General features: G+C 36.1%; 1 protein-coding gene across 3 annotated transcripts in view; it reads left to right on the top strand.

Annotated features, from left to right (window-relative positions):
- Positions 1–21,119, top strand: part of C13H1orf141 (chromosome 13 C1orf141 homolog) — a 159,039-nt gene that overhangs the window by 128,977 nt on the left and 8,943 nt on the right. For 2 of the 3 annotated variants that reach the window (XM_032494543.1, XM_032494544.1), the window contains 5 exons: positions 8,498–8,595; positions 10,079–10,146; positions 12,278–12,420; positions 17,328–17,511; positions 19,238–20,679. In XM_032494543.1, the coding sequence (XP_032350434.1) occupies positions 8,498–8,595; positions 10,079–10,146; positions 12,278–12,420; positions 17,328–17,511; positions 19,238–19,825 (1,081 nt within the window). In that variant the 3' untranslated portion in view covers positions 19,826–20,679. Of the gene's footprint in view, positions 1–8,497; positions 8,596–10,078; positions 10,147–12,277; positions 12,421–17,327; positions 17,512–19,237; positions 20,680–21,119 lie in introns of those variants that run through there. The other variant, XM_032494545.1, reaches the window with a different exon arrangement.

Genomic DNA, 21,119 nt, shown 5'->3' with positions numbered 1-21,119 from the left:
AGAAATATTGTTAAATAGCAAAAGAGGTCATTAAAACTTATGAGGGCTCCTCCCTCATTTTATAAGAATTCATAGTATCTCCAGAAACTGCCTCTTCCAGGAAACAAGTCATCTTGCAGTGAGTCCTTTTCAGCCTTAATAGAATGATTACTTAAATGACAGAGCATACGGCAGCAAGTTTTTTCCCCTCATATCAGCAATGATATGCTGATTACAATGGCTATATTGGATAGATTTAGTTTTTCCAGATCTTGAGATGCAGCTCCTGATCTCCAAGTTATGTTGATTATAACTTAGGATACCAGCCTCCACCAGTGCTCACAAACCTCACTCCTACACTGAGCCCAGATGTCAAATCTGATGACACAGCTTTCAGCTTAGCCTAAACCTTACATCATAACCACCACTGCCAGGACCAGAGTGATTCCTGGTAACTGCATGCCTCTTTCATTTTTTTATCCCTAGCCTCTTGCTACTCAAAGTATGATCCTCCATCCAGCAGCATCAGTATCACCTGGCAGCTCGTTTGAATTATAGAATCTCTGACCCTCTTCCAGACTAAAGCTGCAGTTGACCAGATCCCCCAGGTGATTCCATCGACACTAATGGCTGAAAAGTACTACTGTAGCCCAGTGGTTCTCAAACATGGAGGACAAACTGGGGAGCCCCACTGGCAGTGTTCGATTCTGTAGGTCTGGGCGGTGGCCTGATAATTTGTATGTCTAGTAAGTTTCCAGGTAATGCTGACGCTGCTGGTCCAGGGTCCACCCTTTAAGTCACTGCTCTAGCTGTGTCCCGCTCTCGTCGTGCTACCCAACACCGGCATGTGTTCTGTTTCTCCTTGGCTTGCTGAGTACCATAGCAACACTCACCCTAGTGCTGTGATCGCCTAGCTGATGAAACCTGCCCAGGTTGAAATGTAGCTGAGCTTTGTGTTCAGAGCAGTGGTTTTCAACCCACCTGCCTGTTAGTATTACCTGGGGAGCTTTAAAATAATTGGATTCAACTTTAATTAGTTTGGAGTAGGGCCCAGGCATTACTATTTTTTAAGATTCCCCAGATGATTCTTACATAAGGCTAGGATTGAGAATGATTAAAATTTATAGGGCTGCTTTCTCAGTTACTCCCAGAGACATCTTTTCCACATTGGTATTAGCTCAGGATTTCTGTATTTTTCTTGGATAAATGGGAACTGATAAAGGGGATGGCCACAAATACCCAAAATTTACTGGAAGGACCTTCCTAGGATTACTTTCCTGATAAGCAGAGAGTTTTATAATTATTCAAAAATCTCTCTCAGCCTTTTGCCTTTCATTTATATATAGTCTTTAAGGTTTGTCAATGAACACCAAATCTACCCTTCTTTGCAACTTTTCATAATTGGATCTTTTACAAAAGAACCATACCCATTTTAACAAAAATCTTTTTTTAAAATTACCTGGAACCTAAGAAATTTTCAAAGAGAAATAAAGTGCTTTCTTCATTACCTAAGCATTCAGTACTGAATTATCAGGTGAAAATGGTGAATTTACGACTGAAAAATTGTGCTGAACACTGGAATTTGACACAACATTGTAAAATGATTATAAATCAATAAAAAATGTTAAAAAAAAAGAATATTTTTCCTTTAGATTAATAGGGGCTTCTCATTAGAAGAACTATTTTCCTAAATGTAAAACCAAAAGAATATTCCTTTTAGAAATATTTTTATGACAAAAGCATAAATTTGCATGCAGGAAAGATAATGAAATAGGATTAGAGAATACGATGCAACCTGTACTGAAATTTAGTTGGTCAAATTCCTTCTTACTGTAGTTCAATATACATGTCATACTCTGTGTGGCATTAGGACAGAGATTAAGAGGATGGGGATACAGATCAGCTGCCAGGTGTGCATCTTAGCTTTGCTTCCTGCTAGTTATGACCTTGGACAAGCCACATGACCTCTTTGTGCCTCGGACTTCTCATCTTGACATGGGGGATAAGAATGGTAGGTATCCCACAGAGTTGTTGTGAGAATTAATGAATTAATATATGTGAAGAGTTAAAATTCCCCAACGTACAGTAGTCACTTTTAAAAAAAACTCAACAAAAAATATATAAGCTGTATTTTTTGCAATATACAATTGTATGTTCTAATCATTCAAAATAAGATAGTAATGAGATACAGTTGAGCCATGTTTACACATGGCAATCATTTCTAGAATCTCAGGTAAAGTGTGACTTGGGACAGGTAGGTGGGGTGGGGTGGGAGCAGGAAGTAAAGAGGAGGAGGAGACATTTAAGTGAGTGAAAATAGAGTCATGCCTTGCTTGCTACTGCCCACAGTTTCTCACTTACGTGGGTGCAGGCTCCTTAAAGTCCCCACGAGGATTCGGGGAAGGTGACAGCCTTGTCTCCTCCAGCTCTCTGTGGGGAGAGCTTCACTCTTGGGCTGGACACTTCCTCGTCCCTACACCTGGAAGAGGACTCCCACTTACTGCTTATGCCTGGAGCAACCTGAGACTCTCCCGCAAAGCTTCTCAGCAATGGCTGCTCAATTGAGAACTTTTGGAAAATAGCTGAGCACTGCCCTACAGACCATGATTTAACTAGTGCGGCAGAGTCTGGGCATAGGGGCTTTTCCAGAGCACCCTGGATGTTAATATACAACTAGAGGTTTGAGAACCATTTCTAGGGGCCTCTTTCTCTCTCACTCCCTCAGTCAAGAGACCCTCACATGACAGCCTGTCTGCCACTGATCCATTGCAAAAGAATCTTCTCTCTCACTGCTTGCTACTCCCTGAGTCCCAAATAGCCTGGCCTTCCGAGGTGCTGCAGGAACCTTACTCACTGAAATGAGTAAAGAGAAACCACAGGTCATATAAGAGGACTCATGTGAAGGAGGGAGATGAAGCCAAACAATCAAAACAGGTGACTCCAAACGAGGCAGATTTATGACAGGAAACAGAAGAGAACTGCAGAAAATATCTCTTAAAAAAAGAAGTAAACAGGAGGAAAAGGGATTTAAAAAAATAGACATTTTTGAATCAGAATCTGAGTGAGATTAAAAATAGAAAACAGATGAAGACTCAGTTGATAATCTAGAAAATCAAGTAAAGGCACAATCTTATAAAAATGCCCCCCAAAGATGGAAATCAGGTTGAAAAGAGACATTTAGTACAGTTTTAGGATACTCGATATATAAATGTACTTTAATACAAAAATCAGGAGAGCGAGAAACAGATGATGAGGAAATAATCAAAGAAACATAAAAAAAAAAGTGCCTTTGTTTCAGACAGACAAATTTTCAGATCAAAAGTTTTACTAAGTGCTAGACTTATGGTAAAATTACTCAATTCCCAAGGCAGGGGGAAAAACTGGTTAATCATAAAGGAAAGGAAATCAGATAAGTTTCATGTGTCTCATCTGCATCTCTGAGGCTAGAAAACAGTAAACCATTTTCAGCTTTTGAACAGAGTAGCAATCCAGAAATTCGTTATATGGATGAATCATCGTTTATACATGAGAACAAAAGAGAGACAAGTTTTTGGACTTGAAAGACTTTAGAATGTAATCTGCTTATTTTTTTCTTTCTGAGGAACTTACTTGGAGAAATATTTTATCCACATTTAACTTAAATATGAGTAAAATAGGGATCCAAACTGGATATCTTTATTACACAAAGTTGTATTTGAGGTTTTCCCATGGTGCCTGAATGAAACAGCCCAGGCACGTGCAGAAGCCCAGGCACGTGCAGAAGCCTTCCTTCAAACCCAGCCCACGCAGCACCAAAGCAAAGGCTTTACCAGTACTCCCTTTGACTCAACTGCAACAGAACATATTTTCACAGGGAGTTTTTCTAAATATAAGTAAAAGGGTCGGGGGGGGGGGGATGAATTAAAAAACTTTTCAAGCAGCCCAAAACCAATACAACTTACGAAAAACAGATCTATAATTTTATTGCTAGTGGGTTAACCCACCAAATTTATAATTCCAAGATCCATCCCTCATATTCTATGAGAAGCCAGTGCTAGGAACTCAACTTTTATTCCTAGACTCTTACCCTCCCATCTTCCTCCTACTGTTGGGGGGAAATTCTCCATGGGTCTCTTGTATTTCTGTACGTCTTGTGAGCAGAAGTACGGGCTGCCTTTTTTTCTATCTTTTCAAGGATGTTTGTGTAGCAAACAGCCTTGGAAGATAGAGAAAGTGCCCTCCTCTGAGCAAGAGCAGGCATGTTATGGTCCATTACAAAAGATTTGGGTTCCCTTAAACTGAAGGCTCCATTCCTGTCCCATAACTCACTGTGTGTGCAGGTGTCATCTGGCCCTCTGCTTGCTGCCCTGTGGAACCGGGGCTCACAGAACTGATGCAGAAGGTGCTGCTCCTGCTGATGTGAGTAATAAATAGTCCTTTGCCTCCGACCCAGGAGTCTCATGTCTTCTGCCAGAAGAGATGAAACTGTGGTGGGCTAACTTGTTATTTTGTAAGTAGGGTCAAATCTCAGACCTTTCACAGTTTTTGACACCTACTTGGAGGGAAGGAGCTTGTGGGTAGAATGATAGATCCTTTGGCCCTTCTCAAAACCTGGGTGATACAAGTAATTGTAGTTCATTCCTCAGTGAGTAATAGACCATCCTTATCCAGATCCCTCTGGGCATAGAAATAATCCATTTATATACCCATTTTATGTATCCTATAAGTCTGTCTCTTCTAGGTGGCAGGATTTATAATTTAGTTATACCTCAACTAAGTCCACAAAATTAATCCATATGATAAAATTTTAAAAAGAAGGAAAACAACATGATGAGGAACTATGTAAACTAGGAAGGAAAGACATGATTAGCTGAGGGCAGAGTTTGTGTATAGTTAATTTTATAAGCCAAATATCTAGCACTTAATTCAATTTTTTAAAATAAATTATGTTAAGTGTGCATTTACTGAAGGGCCAAAAAAAAGAAAACTGTCCTCTCTCAATACTTCTACCAAATTTTGACTTTCCTCTCATAAGCACGCTGAATTTTTAAGAGCACTTTGCAAAATGAACATGTCAAAGGCCTCCCCAAAGAATGTTTAAATGACCGTAATTTGAGAAATTGAAAAGAAAAAAAAAACAGGCAACATGAAGGCACAATATTAGTAATGAGAAAGGAGCTATAATCATAGATGTAGAAGAAGTGAAAATAATTGAGTAATTTGTATATATGCTGCTTTGAAACGTGGGTGTGATGGATGATCTGGGAAAATATAAATGTTGAAAATAGTCTTAACAAGAAAAATAAATCAATAACTAGAAAATTTTGAGAAACTAGTCAACTATCTTTTACAAAAGCACCACCTTGAATCTGTGTCAAGGATGAATTTCTTCAAAGTTTCAAAGAACTATCTAAATGGATTCTGAACATATACAAAGATGGAATTGTTTTAATTCTTTTTGTAAAAATAGCTTTCATCTTCGAGTCTGACCATAAGAATATAAAACCATTGAGGATTCTCACTTATAAATACAGATTTTTTTGAATCTAAAATAAAACATTAACTGTTTCATCAGCTATTCTCAACTCACGAACATATAGCATAAAACAGTTTTATAATTCTCCAATTTCACTCTGATAATTTTTGGTTATTAAAAGTCTGTCCGATTTAGTATTTTGATCCTACATATTAGTTGAGGCTTTCTCTTCCCCCATAGGAGCCAGTCTAGCAACACTGGAGGACCTGAAATCAAAAAGGGTATCACCAGTAATATGATTCTTCCTGTCCCCCTACCTGTGATTGGGAGCTAGGTGTGGTCTTCCTCTAGCACACCTCCTCCTCTTGCCTCTGTTAATCGTTTTTTGTTTTTTTTTTCTAGTATGGGAACAATGATGTGCTAGAGCCAGCTTCCACCAGTATGTTAGAGCTGATTGTTGAATGTGTAGGAATTTTGTGAGATAGTTATTAAATACAGTCATTATTTAAATTCAGTTATGTAAACTAAAAATTCAATAACATACTAAAAATAAGGCTAATACTCAAAACTCATCACTTCCTAATTACTACATTTTACCATTACCTAATGGTTTTGAACTTACATCCATTGTATCCATATGGTGGAATTATAATTAATATCATGCTACTGCATATTTCTTCTCAATTCCATATTCAGTGAAGTCTCACTTGAAGCTTGAAATCAATTTACACCACAGAAACTGGCCAAAATCACAAGTCAGGATTTGATTTGTTATTTGTCTAGATTTATGAAAGTAAGGGAGAAAACATTAACAATGAAAATTAAACCTAAAAGTTTGTCTTGCCATTAGCCATTATGCTCTGAATAGTATGAAAAACCGAGAAAATATTCTAGTATTCAAAAATTATCTGGCTCTGCAAAGAAGTAGCTTGTGCTATTGATGAATGAGTGACGTTCCAACCTATGTCTTCATTGTTTCACTTTCATGTTACTTCTTAAAGTAAATGAAAGTATCAACCAACATTCACGTTGGAACTACACTTGGAAGAAAGGCTATTATGTATTTACCAGCACCTCCCTGTGTGGGAGTAAGAGAGGAGGGAGAGAGAAAGGTCAACATTTCTTACTTATCCGACCACTGTTACCATCTTCTTTCTCAGTCATCATTTGCTGGACAACTAAGAGCCTATGGTGAAATTGAAAGATATAAAACTTCCAGTTGTAAGATAAGTAAGTCCTGGGGATGTAATGTACAGCATGGTGACTATAGTTAACAATACTGTATTGCATATTTGCAGGTTGCTGAGAGAGTGGATCTTTTTTTTAAATTAATTAATTAATTTTCTGGGGGGAAGTAATAAAGTTTACTTGTTTATATTTTTGATGGAGGTACTGGGGATTGAACCCAGGACCTTGTGCATGCTAGGTATGCACTCTACCACTGACCTATACTCTCCCTGCTTAAGAGAATAGATCTTTTAAGTTCTCATCACACACACACACACAAAAATGTAACCATGTATTGTAATGGATGCTAACTAAACTTACATGGTAATCATTTCACAGCATATACAGATATCAAATCATTTTGTTACACACCTAAATATAACACAATTTCATGTGTCTATATTTCAATTTTTACTATGTCCTGGAATAATGGAAATTTAAGTAGAGACTTATGAAATACTTCTATTATGACTTAAGTGAGTCAGCTTGTCAATACCTAGGGAAAGACTGTTACAGGCAGAGGGAAGAGCAAGGGTCAAGGTCCTTCAGTGGGTGCTTAAGCTCCTCACCTTAAAACACACAGCCGAAAAATTCACTCTGGTTCCATGTGGAGGAGACGGGCTAAGCGGTGCACAGAGGCATTCAGTGGAAGCTCCTCTACTTGGAAATACGAGAACTGGAGAGGAGGGAGGTTTCTTTCTCACAGTGAGAAGTTTTAAATTTATTTCAGTCTGACAGGAAACAGTTGGAGGGAAATGACAATCCTGTTCATATTTTACAGGTGTCACCATGGTTGCATTGCGAAAAGACTGTTGGGGACAAGCGTGATAGCAGAGAGAGCAGACAGAGGACGACTAGGGATGTATAGGTATAGTTCAGATAAGAGATGAAGGGGCCTCAGACTAAGGTAGAAGTAACGAGGAAAGAAGTGGTTGGGTCTGGAATGTATTTCAAAGAAAGATCCAATGAGATTTGCTGAGAGATTGGGAATAAGAGTAAGAGAAAGAGAAGTCAAAGATGACCACAGGGTTTTTGGCCTAACCCTCTGGTTGAAGGAAAGGGGAAAGCCAAGGTAAGGAACAGAGTGGGAAGGAAGTGGAAACAAACATTTGTTTTTGAATGTAGATTTGAAATTCCCGTAACACATCACACTGCAGAAGTCAGGTAGCTATTGTGTGTAAATCTGGAGCTCAGGGAAGAGTTTGGTGTCTGTACTATAAACCTGGAGGACATTGCCTATGGATAATATTTAAAGGTGTGGGACTGGATGGTATCAACTAAGGATGAGTGTCTGAGGACTGACTGAGTCATAGGTTACTCCAGCATTTGGAGGTCAGAAATATCATGAATTATGTAGTACCATTAACCTTCTTACATATTGTCAATAGTCATTTAAAGAATTTAGTGGAGGAAAATTCACGTTTGCAATAAATAGTTGCTGTGATCCTATCTGGTATACTGCTCTGGAATCTGAACTGACCCTAACTGCACATCCCTCCACTTTGACTAGGGTTGGCAATGTCCCCAATATCTCAATGAACAAATTTCCAGTATATTTTTCTAAAGGGGTTAATCCAGCTTGTGGACAGTTCTTTCCTGAGTGCCCTCAATCCTAGGACAACAGCGGTTTTCTCTATTTCCAGTGATTACCACTAATATTTTCAGCTCCTGCTTAATCAGTCCCGATCTTTTACACGTTGTACTATAATATATTAAAACAGCAACAATTCACATCTATATAACTGGGACTTCACCACATCTCTCCAAATTTATTTTTTAGGTTAGTTTTGTAAATTTTTGGATTATTTTAATTTAGATTAATTTTATGTCTTCCAGATATAGCTCCTTCAAAAATAAGCCTGAACCTAAAAAGCCAAATTTAAGACCACACGTTGTGCCAACAAATATAAAAATTCAAGAAATCAAGTCAATAGGTAATGCTTTCTGTAACACACTTACTTCTCCTTTGATGTATGAGTGTTTATATTATATACTTCATTATTTATTAATATGCGTCTTAAAAGTTCTTAGAATTTGGTGTTTCTCTTGAAAGCATTTGCTTGAATGTATATGGATTATAACTGCAGTGTGAAAGATGTCAGTGAGCTATGAAGAAGAATTTCCTAAGAGAAAGATGGTAAGTATCAGAATGGACAATTTGTCCATTCACAAATTAAAAATATGTTTTATGTTTATTTTTCTAGAAGGAAAATCTACAGATTTTCTTTCAGCTCAATCCTAAGAATTTCCTTATTATTGTTTTAAAAAAATCACTGAAGTATGAACATCTTACTTAATAGAAATTTACTCTGTAGAGACTGTCAAGGAACTCACTTTCCTAGAAATTTAAGGCATCTATGAAGTAGGAGCCACCTATAATGATTCTCAGAGAATTTAAGTGTTTTGTGTTGTCTTTGTTTTTCTTCCTCTGGCATTATTTTTAAAAAACACACATATAATTGTGTCATTCTCATCAACAATCTTGACTAATGCTCCTTGATTCCACATTGCCCCATTTCTCTGCTACTCTTCATAATCTAATTCCTCTAAAGATTTGTTTTACATACACTGTACTTCCTCAAATTTGTTCAAACTTCAACCTACTCCAAATTGGTTTTTGACTCCACCATTCTACTGAAGCTACACTGATTAAGAGTACTGATCACAGATTGAAACGTTGTGTTGTACACCTGAAACTGACACAACATTGTAAACTGACTGTCCTTCAGTAAAAAAGAAAGCAAATTTTAAAAGACTACTGATGATCTCCGTGTTGCTAAGTCCAAAGGATGTTTTTCTGTTTTCATTTTCTTCCACCCCTCAATAGTTTATAGTTAGTTGATCACTCCCTCCTTCTTAACACTCTCCTGTTTTTCTGCTGTCTTAACCCCTTCCCACCCTCTCTTCTTAATTTCTCTTCTCTATCCTTAAAATACTGTATTTGCTCAGAGCTCTATCCTGAGCCTGCCTCTGTTTCTACAGTCTTTCCTTGGGTGATCTTACCCAGTCTTGTAGTTCAAAATAGCATAGAAATGCTGTTAAGTCCTTCATTTGTATCTCAATCCAGACTATCCTCTGAATGGCAGGTTGAGGGAAATATTTCTATTTTCAAAGGAATTAATGAAAAGTTTTATTTGACTATCAAGTATGATTCTGTTTTATTTAGGAATGTTTTTCCTAAGAAAATAATAAATAATTGAATGTTATATGCTGCTAATAGAAATTCATTTTAAAAGCAAATTATTCTAGAATATATTTAGCTCTAAACATGTAAAAACAACATCATGTAAGCAAATAAAATTATCAAACTACATTTCTAAAAAGTTTGCTACAAGTAGAGAAAATAGTTTATTGAGTTAAATTAGAAGTAGTCTAATAGTATAGAAATATCATTTATGTTTGGATTTGTTTCTTTAGAGCCAATTGAAGAAAGTCTAAAATCAAGACCTATTAGATCATTTCGTTATCTTAAGGATACAACTGAGGTAGGTTTAATTTGTGTACTTACAATCATTTAAGAGAAATTCCAATTAGCCCTAATAGATTTATACATGCTTCTACAAATCCCAAGTTCAAATGTATTTTAGAATTCAGAAGCATAAAATTTTACAGGGATTTCATCTCTGATATCATGCAAAACTATGTATAGAAATAATAGAGAAAATAACGTATTATTTGTTGGACAGTCGATACAGTAGAATTTATTGAGTGTGATAAGGACTAGAAGTTATCATAAAGTTAGTTAAGACACGACCTCATAGAAAACTATACATACATAATTTAAATATTTTATTTTAACATAAAATATGAAAATATACATCCATTTATTAATCTTTTGGTGTGTAGCCAAGACCATTTTTGTTATAGTTATTTAACTTACATAAATACAATAACAACTGTCATAACAAGTTTACACCAACACTGTTGACTCTTACTACCCACTTACGCAGAGGGTCATGGGCATCCTGTGAAGTGGTCAACCAGGCTTGACCATTGAGCATGCCTTGGCTATCATTCAGTAAGCTTTAACTTGGGAGACTAGAGAGAGAAATTAGTACAGAGAATCAGCAAAAGAAAGTCATTTAAGAGAGTCTCTTGGGTGTTAATGTATTTATTATTAACCTTGTTTATTGCTAATATGCAGAATGAAACATGAAGAGATACATACTTTGCACCATAATTAATAATGTTATAATTTTATTGCATATTTCTACTGTTTATAATTTTTTAAAATATTGACAAAATGTAAATTTACTAGTATCTTATATAAAACACTTAAATTTTTTAAAAACAAGTTAATATATACATATGACTTTATAAATTAAATAATACAAAAACACAAAATCCTTCCACGCATAACTTCCTGTTCTAACTTCCTCTTTTCAGAAGCAACCGTGTTTAACCATTTGGGGTTTCAATTCCTCTTAAGATTAACTCTATAATTCTAAAGAATGAGCTTCTGTTGATTTTCTTAATTTATTAACTTTTAGCATTACCTACTGAAAAATCCAGGAACAAAGATTGGAATTAGCTTATTGATACTGCTCTACATCTCCCCTCTCTCCCTCTTTCCTTTCTTGGATCTTTGATAGTTAGTTTTCTGCTTCTTCTGTTTTAACTTTCGTACCTTGAAATAATACATCTAAATGCTTTTTTCTTTTCTATCAACTTTAATCACTAACTCCTGATTCCTCTTTACGTAAGATGAAGATCTTAGCGGTTTTAGCCTTTCCTTCACATTTTCTTCCCTAGGTCAAGTATATCTTTATTTTTACCTTTTTGAGGTCAATGGTTATATGCAGCTTGCAACTCTGATAAAGCCTTTATGCTTTGTCTGTATGTTAATTCTAAAACTCAAAATGCTATAAACAGCATTTATATTATTATGACGTTTTTGTAAATAATTATACATTGTAGAACAAAGTAATGTGCTAGGATTATGTTTTTTTTTCCCAAATGGGTACAATGTAAAAACAATAGGCTCTCTTCTTATTCTCCAACAGCTACTCCAAAATAATGCCATGTGATAGTTTTCCCTTATACTTAGATCTTAACTGTCTTGTATACTTTTTCTGGGGTTCCTACTTGCCTTTTTTTTTTTTTCTTGTGGATAATGACAGTAATAGTAAATATACAACAGTGCCAAGCACTGTTCAAATATACATATATTCAAAGAAATATATAATATATAATCAATTTGTATTTATATATGAAATATATATATTCATATGCAAAATATATATACATGTGTAATTTACACCCTCAACAACCTGATGAAGTAAGTACTATTATTATTCCTATTTTATAGTTGAGAAAAAAAGTTACAAAAGTAAGGAACTCGGCTGAAATCAAATTATAAGCAAGAGAGCCAGGAAGAACCCAGCAATCTAATTCATGATCTTTACCTCTATGATATACAACCTCCAAAAAAGAAGCATGTACCTTTTTCATTATATGTGAATAAAATATCATACTTCACTTAGTATGATACGCTCTATGTCCATCCGTGTTGCTGCAAATGGCATTATTTTATTCATTTTTATGGCCAATTAGTATTCCATAGTATATATATACCACATCTTCTTTATCTGACTCCTGATTTTTCTTGTTGTGTAGATGGAAAATGCTAAGCCCTTGCATGAGCTACATTTGCAGCATAAACAACAACAATGTAGAAGAACTTTGGGTTCTACAATAATTTCTTCTGTATCCAGCATTCAACCTAATGCTTATAAGGAGGAAAAAGACTCTGTTAAGAGGTATACACATTGCATATTTATATTGAAATAACTGAAAATTAACTGCATCTAACTTTAAGATATAAGCATTGAGGAATATATGTATGTACATATATGACTGAAACATTATGCTGTACGCTAGAATTGACACAACATTCTAAACTAACTGTACTTCAATTTTTAAAAAGATAGAAGCATTAAGAAAACCTTTAACCAAGGAATATCAGTATCTAATCATATTACCACATTATTTCACTACTTAATAACATATGAAGACTATTACAAAGATGGTGAAGTTTAGATTCCTTAATATGGCATATGGTATCTCTCCAGCTTTCTGTTCTGTCTCCTTACTCATAATGGTTCTAATCACAATGAACAGTCTGTTCCAACTAATGTGTGATTTGACCCATTCTGTTCTTTCTGTTTAGAATGCACTTCTCTATCTGATAGATTCCTATTCATCTTTAGCAGTTGGGACACTGCTAGCAGCAATTTAAACAATAAAGATATTTATAATCTCAAATAGCAAGAAGTCCATCAGTAAGGCAGTTCCGGTTAATTCAGGGTTTAATGAGTCCATCAAATATCCAGCTCCGCCAAGTTTCCTCAACTGTCTGAGCAAGCAGCTTGTTCTCCTAGCTTGCTCAAAGTACAAGTACGAGATGGTGACTGCTGTTCAAGGTAACTGGTAACAGCATCCACTGGAAAAGAGAAAAGCTCTTTAGTCTCTTTGTAACAATGAGGAAAATTATCCGCAAAGCCCTCCAGCAGACCTCCCCTGGTGTTTCCTTCATTAGAATACAGTCATGCACCCATATCTAAACCAGTAAATCATTATCAGCTTAAATCAATTTTTCCAACTTTTTATATCGCAACGACACACACACACACACACACACACATACATATATATGGAACAGAAGATTCAGGTTCATAGACAATTATATTTCTTGCTCTTTATAGTTGAACTTGATTGCAGTGTTTTGGGGTTTTGTACAGTTATTACTAAGGATCCATGTGATACATTTCTATTCTATTTTATTCTACTTTTTAAAATGTTGGGCAGGAGATGCTAAATTGATTTAGTGTCTAAATTGATGGGTTTTACCTCACATTTTGAAAAGCATGTGCTTCAATCATTCAAGATTCATTTCCTTGAGTTAGGAGGGAGTCCAGCCTCCCTTGAAGGACACAGTTGCTTAGAGAAAAATGAATAAGATCAGAGTTCTGTTAGCACAAAAAGGGGGAAAAAAGACTCTTAAGTAGGCAGACCTCTGTTTAGCACATTATCCTTTAAGATTCCACTCAGAAGTCACATCTCTGAAGCCTTCCCTGATAGCAGTGGCAGGCTGTTCTACCCTTTTAGCAAAGCAAGTTTTCTTTTATAAAATTTCTCAAGTCTTTCTACAAAAGAAGCATTATAGTTGTTTTATCAAAATCCCAAATTGAGACTTCTGGAAAATTTGGCAACATAAATACATGTTTATCCTGGCCAAAATGAATAACAAAAGGAAGAAAAGTAGAGCAGAAAAATTCATAAAATTGAAACCAGGACGTTTTATCTCAAACACAAAGAAAATCTACTACATATCTGTTACAATATGAAGTAGATTGAAGGACTCCAGAAGTCAATGCACAATTTCTATTCCAAGAAAAAAAGGAAGACTATTGAAGGAGCCAGTAGAAGATACTCTGAAAATATTTCTATTAACCACCACTTCCCCACCACCCTCCATACACATGCAAAGAAAAAGGATTTATTATCAATGATGAATCACAGAAATAGGGGAAATCCTCCCTTTTGGGATCCCTTTCCTTATTGAAAGTCACCAGCATTCCAAGCACTGTTTTTAAGATTACTTCAGATGTATTCAGTTAGGGGAGAAACCTCCTAATTTAGAGGGAGCGGGAGCAAGATCTTGAAAGGAGGGTTGACAACAGAAGAGACAAGATACAATTTTTTAAGAATCATCTTTGCAAATGTGAACAATAACCACACAGATAACTGTCTAAATAAAAAACACACGACCCATCAAACAGCGCAAGAGCCACGGGACCATTCTTTGACTGAATTCCTCCCCAAACTGACTTGCTTACCCCAAGAGAGAGGCAAAAAACTGGAACTCAAGTGGCACCTCACACATTTATGGACAGAGTACCCACCGCCACTGCCACATTAGAGTCATGAAGAGGTTTCACAAAACATAGGAACAAATTTCCCCATGAATTTTCAGGGCCCCACCTCCCTCACCAGTGTACTCAGCCAGCTGAATGCCTGAATCGATAACATAAGGTAACAACATCTGGATTTATCTGTTAATTTCTAAGGGAAGAATTTAATAATAGTCAGGTAAACAGGGAGAACATCCAAAGAAAATGTACCCCTCCTAGTTTTGGACTAATATCAAGTCCAGATTCAAAGATGAGTAGATAGAAAAAATGAAAACAAAACATGGGACCTATCAAAAATTCTGTATCAAACAAAGGAAATAATTTAGCAAATAGCTAATGGCCAAACTTTGACAGAATTTGTACCCCATGAAACAGGAGAAAAGATAGACGATAATTATTCATATGCTCAAGAATTAAAGGAAATAGCAATCCTATGAAATTAGATTTGAAAATATAAAAGATAATTATTGAGGATGAAATGGTGCTATCAGAGCTAACGATATTTTTATGTCTTTTGAGTTCCTAAACATTCCCTATTGATCGAATCTAAGATGTCAGCAATTGACACTGTCAAATTATGACAATGCTAATATTCATCTTAGAATTCAGATACTGTAAGAATTTTAAAGTTATTTTTAGATTCTTCTATTTAATTTTATTGCTAAATTTATCTTCTACTTGTTGACTTTGTTAGCTGTCTTTCTTGGCTTTGCATTTTTCGTGCACTTTAGGATTTTGGAAGGCTCTCCATTCACCATTTAGTTCACCTACTCTCCCCTTTCCCGAAGTTTTGCAGTTGCTGACACTCAACTCTCCGGGCCCTCACACCAAGCCAAATTTTAGAGTTGTGTATGGGGCTTCCCTGCCAGGGAAATCTTGGGGATATGGCGGATCCAGTCATCAGGCCTGGGTGTGGTTTGACTTAATTCCTAGTCACCCAGTTGACAGTGGGAAGGAGTGATTTTAGTCGTATTTCACAAGCCAGGGAACCTCAACCCAACCCTTTGTTTCAAACAGTGGCCCTGGCTTTCTCCTACTTGCCTTTCCCACTTTTGTAAGTGGCCTCTACTCAATTGATGAGGCCAAAAATGAAAAATCATCCTTGATTTCTCTTTTTCCATAATACTCCATATCTAAGCCACTAGTCAGTACAGTTGGATCTACCTCCAAAATGTAAGTTGAAGCCAGCCATTTCCCACCACCCCTTCTCAGTCCTTTCCAGTGCTATCTTGTTCAGGTAAGAAGTTTTTACCGAGTAACTACTACAGATCATGCACTATATCACATACTTTCCATGTTATTTTACATTGTAAAATATTTTACACAAAATATTTTCTAAATGCTAAAATATATATATGTCTTTTCTAAAAATCTTTTATAATTTCAGCTCAAACTGAAAAAAAAAAAAAAAAAAAAACAACCCCCTAGGGGATCATTTGACTTGCCTGGTCACTTAGAGATTGTTACTAAAAGGTAATTTATGTTAAAATTTTTAACATTTATTTTGTTCAGTGATATTTCTAAGAAGAAGAGTTCTGTCTTTTATTTTCTAGTAGACCAGAACGAATTTGTTCTGGCTTATTATGACCATTTAGGCCCCTACTATAGTCCAATGAGTGTTCTAAGACTACTTAGCTAGTCACAGTCACATTCAGACAAGGTCACACACATATGACACAAGGTGACATTCAGACACTCTGTATCTGCTGCAAGTTCACAGTCAAATGGAGAAGAAGACATCGAAAAATGAATGGAGAGAATACAATTGTGTTTTTGTAGTAGAGAGATTTAATTACATTACAACGTGGATGTGAAAAAAGCAGGTTTTTCTTTTTATATAAAATTCTAATATTTCTCATGAGATCCTCAAACTGTGTAATGAAAACAATCCATATTAATCCATTGTGTTTTAAACTTTGGAGCAATACTGCACAGCCTCTTTAGTTTTAACAGTCTTGTTTCTTTCTAAGATGGTATCTGAGTGTACGAGTGAGGGGCTCCCTGGACTTTGTGGCATTGAGGAAAAGGTACTTGACCAAGGATCTTGGTCAGTATGCTTGTACTGCTGGTCTCTTTCCTAGATGTTCTGTGGCTGTTGACATCTGTGGTTCATGAACTTAACAGTCTATTCTCTCTGAACTTGGGTACGATCCCATCTCAGCTATCATTAGTGTGGTAGAACTCACCTAGTCTCTGTCGTGTCTTCATCTGTTCTTAGACTGTCTGCACCTCATGCAAGCCAGGCCCCTGCTGTGGGTTACTGTGCCCCTGCAATGGTAAGCTTGTTGGCAAGCCTAAACTCAGTGCCCACGTCGCATGTGAACGGAGGGAGACCTGGAATGGAAACTGTATGTTCTCTCCGCCTAACCACATCATTTCAATCTGATAGCAAATCTGGGGTCCCCCTGTGTTGGCAGGAAGCTGCCCTGCAAAGCACTTTTGTCCCAGAATCTCAACAAAGGAGGTGGCAAATATACTCTCTTCCTTGGTGTTCTCCTCAACCTACCTAATCCACCTCCTCCCCACTCAAAAACCAAAGAGGCACACATATGTTTTGCTTCCACCCCTGCTTTTGCAGTCCCCCCCACCACACACAAACCAAGCAGAAAAGGATGGTCTTGTCAGGTTGAAATTATGGCAGAGGGTTTGAAGGAGATGTTAGCAATGATTTGGAGGAATGGGAGAGGCAGACAAGAACTGACAAGCTGAAATCAGCCTTATAAACTTTTATGCTGAACTTTGTTCATTTTCAGGATAAAATCTTCACAGATGAATGATTTTAGTGCAAAAGAAAATGAATCCATCATAAGTGATCAATTAAATGAATATTCAGCAAGAAAGAGAAGCTCACTCCCTTTGTGCTTTGAGGATGAACTGGAAAGGCCAAATGCCAAGATAATCAGCATTTGTCCGGCAAAGACAGCAACTTCTCACATGGTAATAAAAACATATTCTGTTCAGTAAAAGTGTGTATTATTACTACTTGTGGGAATATCGTATTCCAGTGTCCAGAATCTTTGATAACTTCTTCTTCTATCTTGACTTCATATTCTGAAGTGACAACCGCACAAATTCTTAATGTTCTTTTCAGAACCCCCACCCCAAAACTGGAGATTCCTTTGCACCAGCTGAAATTTTTGTATTTTTCTTTATGAAGAAGGATTTATCAAATTTTCTTGATAATAAAAGAAATATAAATGTGGTTTTTTTATATGAATGGATTATGTTTCACTTTTCTATCAATCTATTTTAGCTATTTTCACCCAGAAATACATTTATTAAAGGCTATTTGGTAGCTCAGAGTCTCTAGCAATGCTGGAGAGACAGTCTGGCTTGAAAGCTATCCAGTCAGGAGTCACCCTGGTACAGCCCCAGATTGCTCCACTGGGGCCATGCTGTTGTCACAGAAAAAGTTTACAACTCTGCTTCTGGGTGGGAGACACTGTTTCTAAGACCTTTGCCACCACTACCCTTCAAAGCTAGATATCTCTACCACCATCCTCATTAGAATAGTGTTCTCAGTGCCTATGTTTCACAGGACTTGCTTTTTCTGAACTGAAGACTGTCTTAGGTAGAGAAGAATCATAGAGCCTAGTCACACACCTATACCCTAACCTTAGAGGCTGATAAAGCTAGTTTTTGCCTCTACCTAAGGGTACACAGACTTGCAAGATAGAGAATTCCCTAAGGTGTTGGGCAGACCAAAAAAGTGACAAACCTCTACTACTGTAGCTAAATAGGTAACATTGTCATCACCAGTGGATAGCAAAACTAGATCTTTTGTCATTTTTTCAGTAATCATAAACATTAATGTGCCTTTCACACTAAGGACACTAATATACAATTAGATGACTCCAATTTCTTTCATTAATGATATTGCTAAAAGAAAAGTAGCATTGACTTAAAGTTTACAAATTAAATACTGGTAATATTCATATTTGATGAGTTTCTGTGGAGTTGATCTTTTTTCCCATTGATGGAAATGTGGAAAAGAGTTTAGTGAGTAGCTCATACATATAGATTTTGCTACTACTGTAATAAAAATAATCTATTTTTAAGTCAATATGTCACTTTGGCTATTTTATTCCACAGATATATATTGAGCACTTTTTATTGTGCTAAGTATTGGGGTACAATAATGAATATAATTGTTTTAAAGATAATTTTATATTTTCTGAACTTACTAGGATATTAAGACTTTGTAATTTTGGCCTTTAATCAGTCATGTCTCTTTTGATCTTTGACTCAATCCATTTTTTTGGTATGCTGCTTATTTCTGGATATGGAAATCTAAGATATGCCAGAACAATGTTCAGTCCCACCAACCATCCTATTTCTCAGTGACAATACCTCAAACATTTAAGAAATGTATTCATTTCTTTATATCTCACTTTATTTCAAAAAGGATTTTAAGAGGCTAAAGGTTCAGATTTTTACTCCTAACATCTCAATAGAGTATTAAGAGAAGGAAGTCTGCCACATACATCTTTTTTTTTGTTTTTGTATGTTTTTTGTATGTTTAAACACCATTATTGCTCATATTAAAAATTTCTCTGTAATCATTTTTAGAACATTTTACCATTTTATTTTCATGTTTAAAACATTTATAAGCCTCCTGGCTTCAATAGACTGATGACTAAGTACTCTTTTCTTTAATCCACAGAAACAAAGTGACACAAATCCCATAATTTTCCATGAGACTGGATATGTGCAAATGTTGCTTTTGACAAAAAATAGGCTTCCTCCTCATTCTATGGAAAATGTTAATGGTTACGCATATACAAGATCAAAAGTTGTTTTAGAAAGAAATTGTGAAATGCTCAAAAGTGTAGTTAGAGGTCAATCTATTTCTCTTTCCGAGCCCAGAAGAACTATGTCTACAGCACAGAGGAAAGATGTACAAGCAGTGCCTTTTGAAGTGGGCCACGGAGTTGCAGAGGATAAATTGAGGAAGAGAACTAGTAAGCAGACATCTGAAAACACATCTTGGAATAAACCCTGTAATTTCTCTCGGACTTTTTCCAGCCTAACAAAAAAATTTGTGGGTTTCCTTGATAAAACTGTTATTCAAGAAGTGAGTGCTAAAACTGGCACATGTGAAAAAATATTTTCTACAGTAAAACCAATGAGTAAATTCAATGCCTTACCTGTTAAATACTGCTCAAAGCCTTCAAAAAATGTACTCAAAGTCTATAAAGTAAGTAATGTAACACCATTGGATGATTTGTTAAATTTATCAAGTAAAAATTAAGCACCTCATAAAATGTTGTTTATACAGCAATATTTGGGCAACAAGAAGCAAGTAACAAAGTTTCAAGATCATAGACGAAATTCTTATCTAAATGGTAACGTTCTAATGGATGACAGAAAAAAAAAAACAAAGCATAGAAACTGGAATTACAAACCAACAATCATATAACACTTTTCGTAAATAAGATGACAAAATTAGGAAATAACGGTCACCAAGAGGAACTAGTTCAGGAATTTCTCTGATCTCAGTTATATCCCTCAATCACCAGCATTCCGAAAATAAAGTATGACTCAGGACCAAGAATGGCATAGACTGACTCTGAAAATTTGCTGTTGGAAGCCAAATAATGTCAGTAACCTTGCTCTATAACTGGATCTCAAACAAGACAAATACACCATTAACTTGATGCCTGTGGAATTAATCGTACATCAGCATTTTGGATAATCATTGGAAACACGTATTACATTAGCAATTCATGCAATTAAAAAGACTGTAAAATTTCAGATATCTTTTTCTTAGTAGATGTTGGAACTTCTTTACTATATAATGCCTTTACCAAGTATAACTGACTTTTTTCTGCATTGTTAAATAATTTAAAAAATAACTTATCCTTAATAAGCTAAATAATTTTGGTAGCAAATCCTATAAAGGATTGAACATTTTTTATTATATTGTTATTTTATTTACTCATTAACTTTTTTATTAACCTAAACAGTATAAAGGCAGAACTCAAGTGAGAAACTAGTTGCATTTCAAGAGTTCATTCGTAAACCATTTGCTTAAAGCCTTTTTTAAAAAATCTGAACTGTTTGTTAGTACTTGAGAAGAAGTAGGTTAATTAAAGCATTTCTGTTCAAGGAAGGTTTTAGAGGTCTTCTGTAAATTTTCAAGGGTTAGGAGGTAGACTCGCTCAGGTTTCTCTGTTTCCATTTCACGCTGGAGGTTTTCTTTGTTCTGTGTCATCAGCGCTACTTGTGTGCATCTCTTCGCAAATAGAGGCAGGTCTCGGCTCTCACATAGAATGACAAGGACAAAAAATGGAGATGGAGAAGCAGAGTGTGGAGACTCTGTAAATGAGGGAAGAGCAGGGGGAAAAGGGTTCAAGACAAGGTGGTGGCTCAGGCGTGTAGGAGGTGTTAGGGCAGGAGCCACAAGCTTTCCTGGCTGGCTGCTTTTCTTCTGGTCCCTGACGGGAAGGAGAAGCAGCAGCAGCAGCTCCAAGTCGTGGGGTTGGCATTCTCTCTTTCCGCCAACAGGGATTGACCTTCTTGTTCTTTTTGTTTGCTTTTATTCA

The sequence above is a fragment of the Camelus ferus genome, chromosome 13, assembly GCF_009834535.1.
Source record: "Camelus ferus isolate YT-003-E chromosome 13, BCGSAC_Cfer_1.0, whole genome shotgun sequence".
Classification (NCBI taxonomy): domain Eukaryota; kingdom Metazoa; phylum Chordata; class Mammalia; order Artiodactyla; family Camelidae; genus Camelus; species Camelus ferus.
This window is presented reverse-complemented; position numbering and strand designations above follow the sequence as displayed.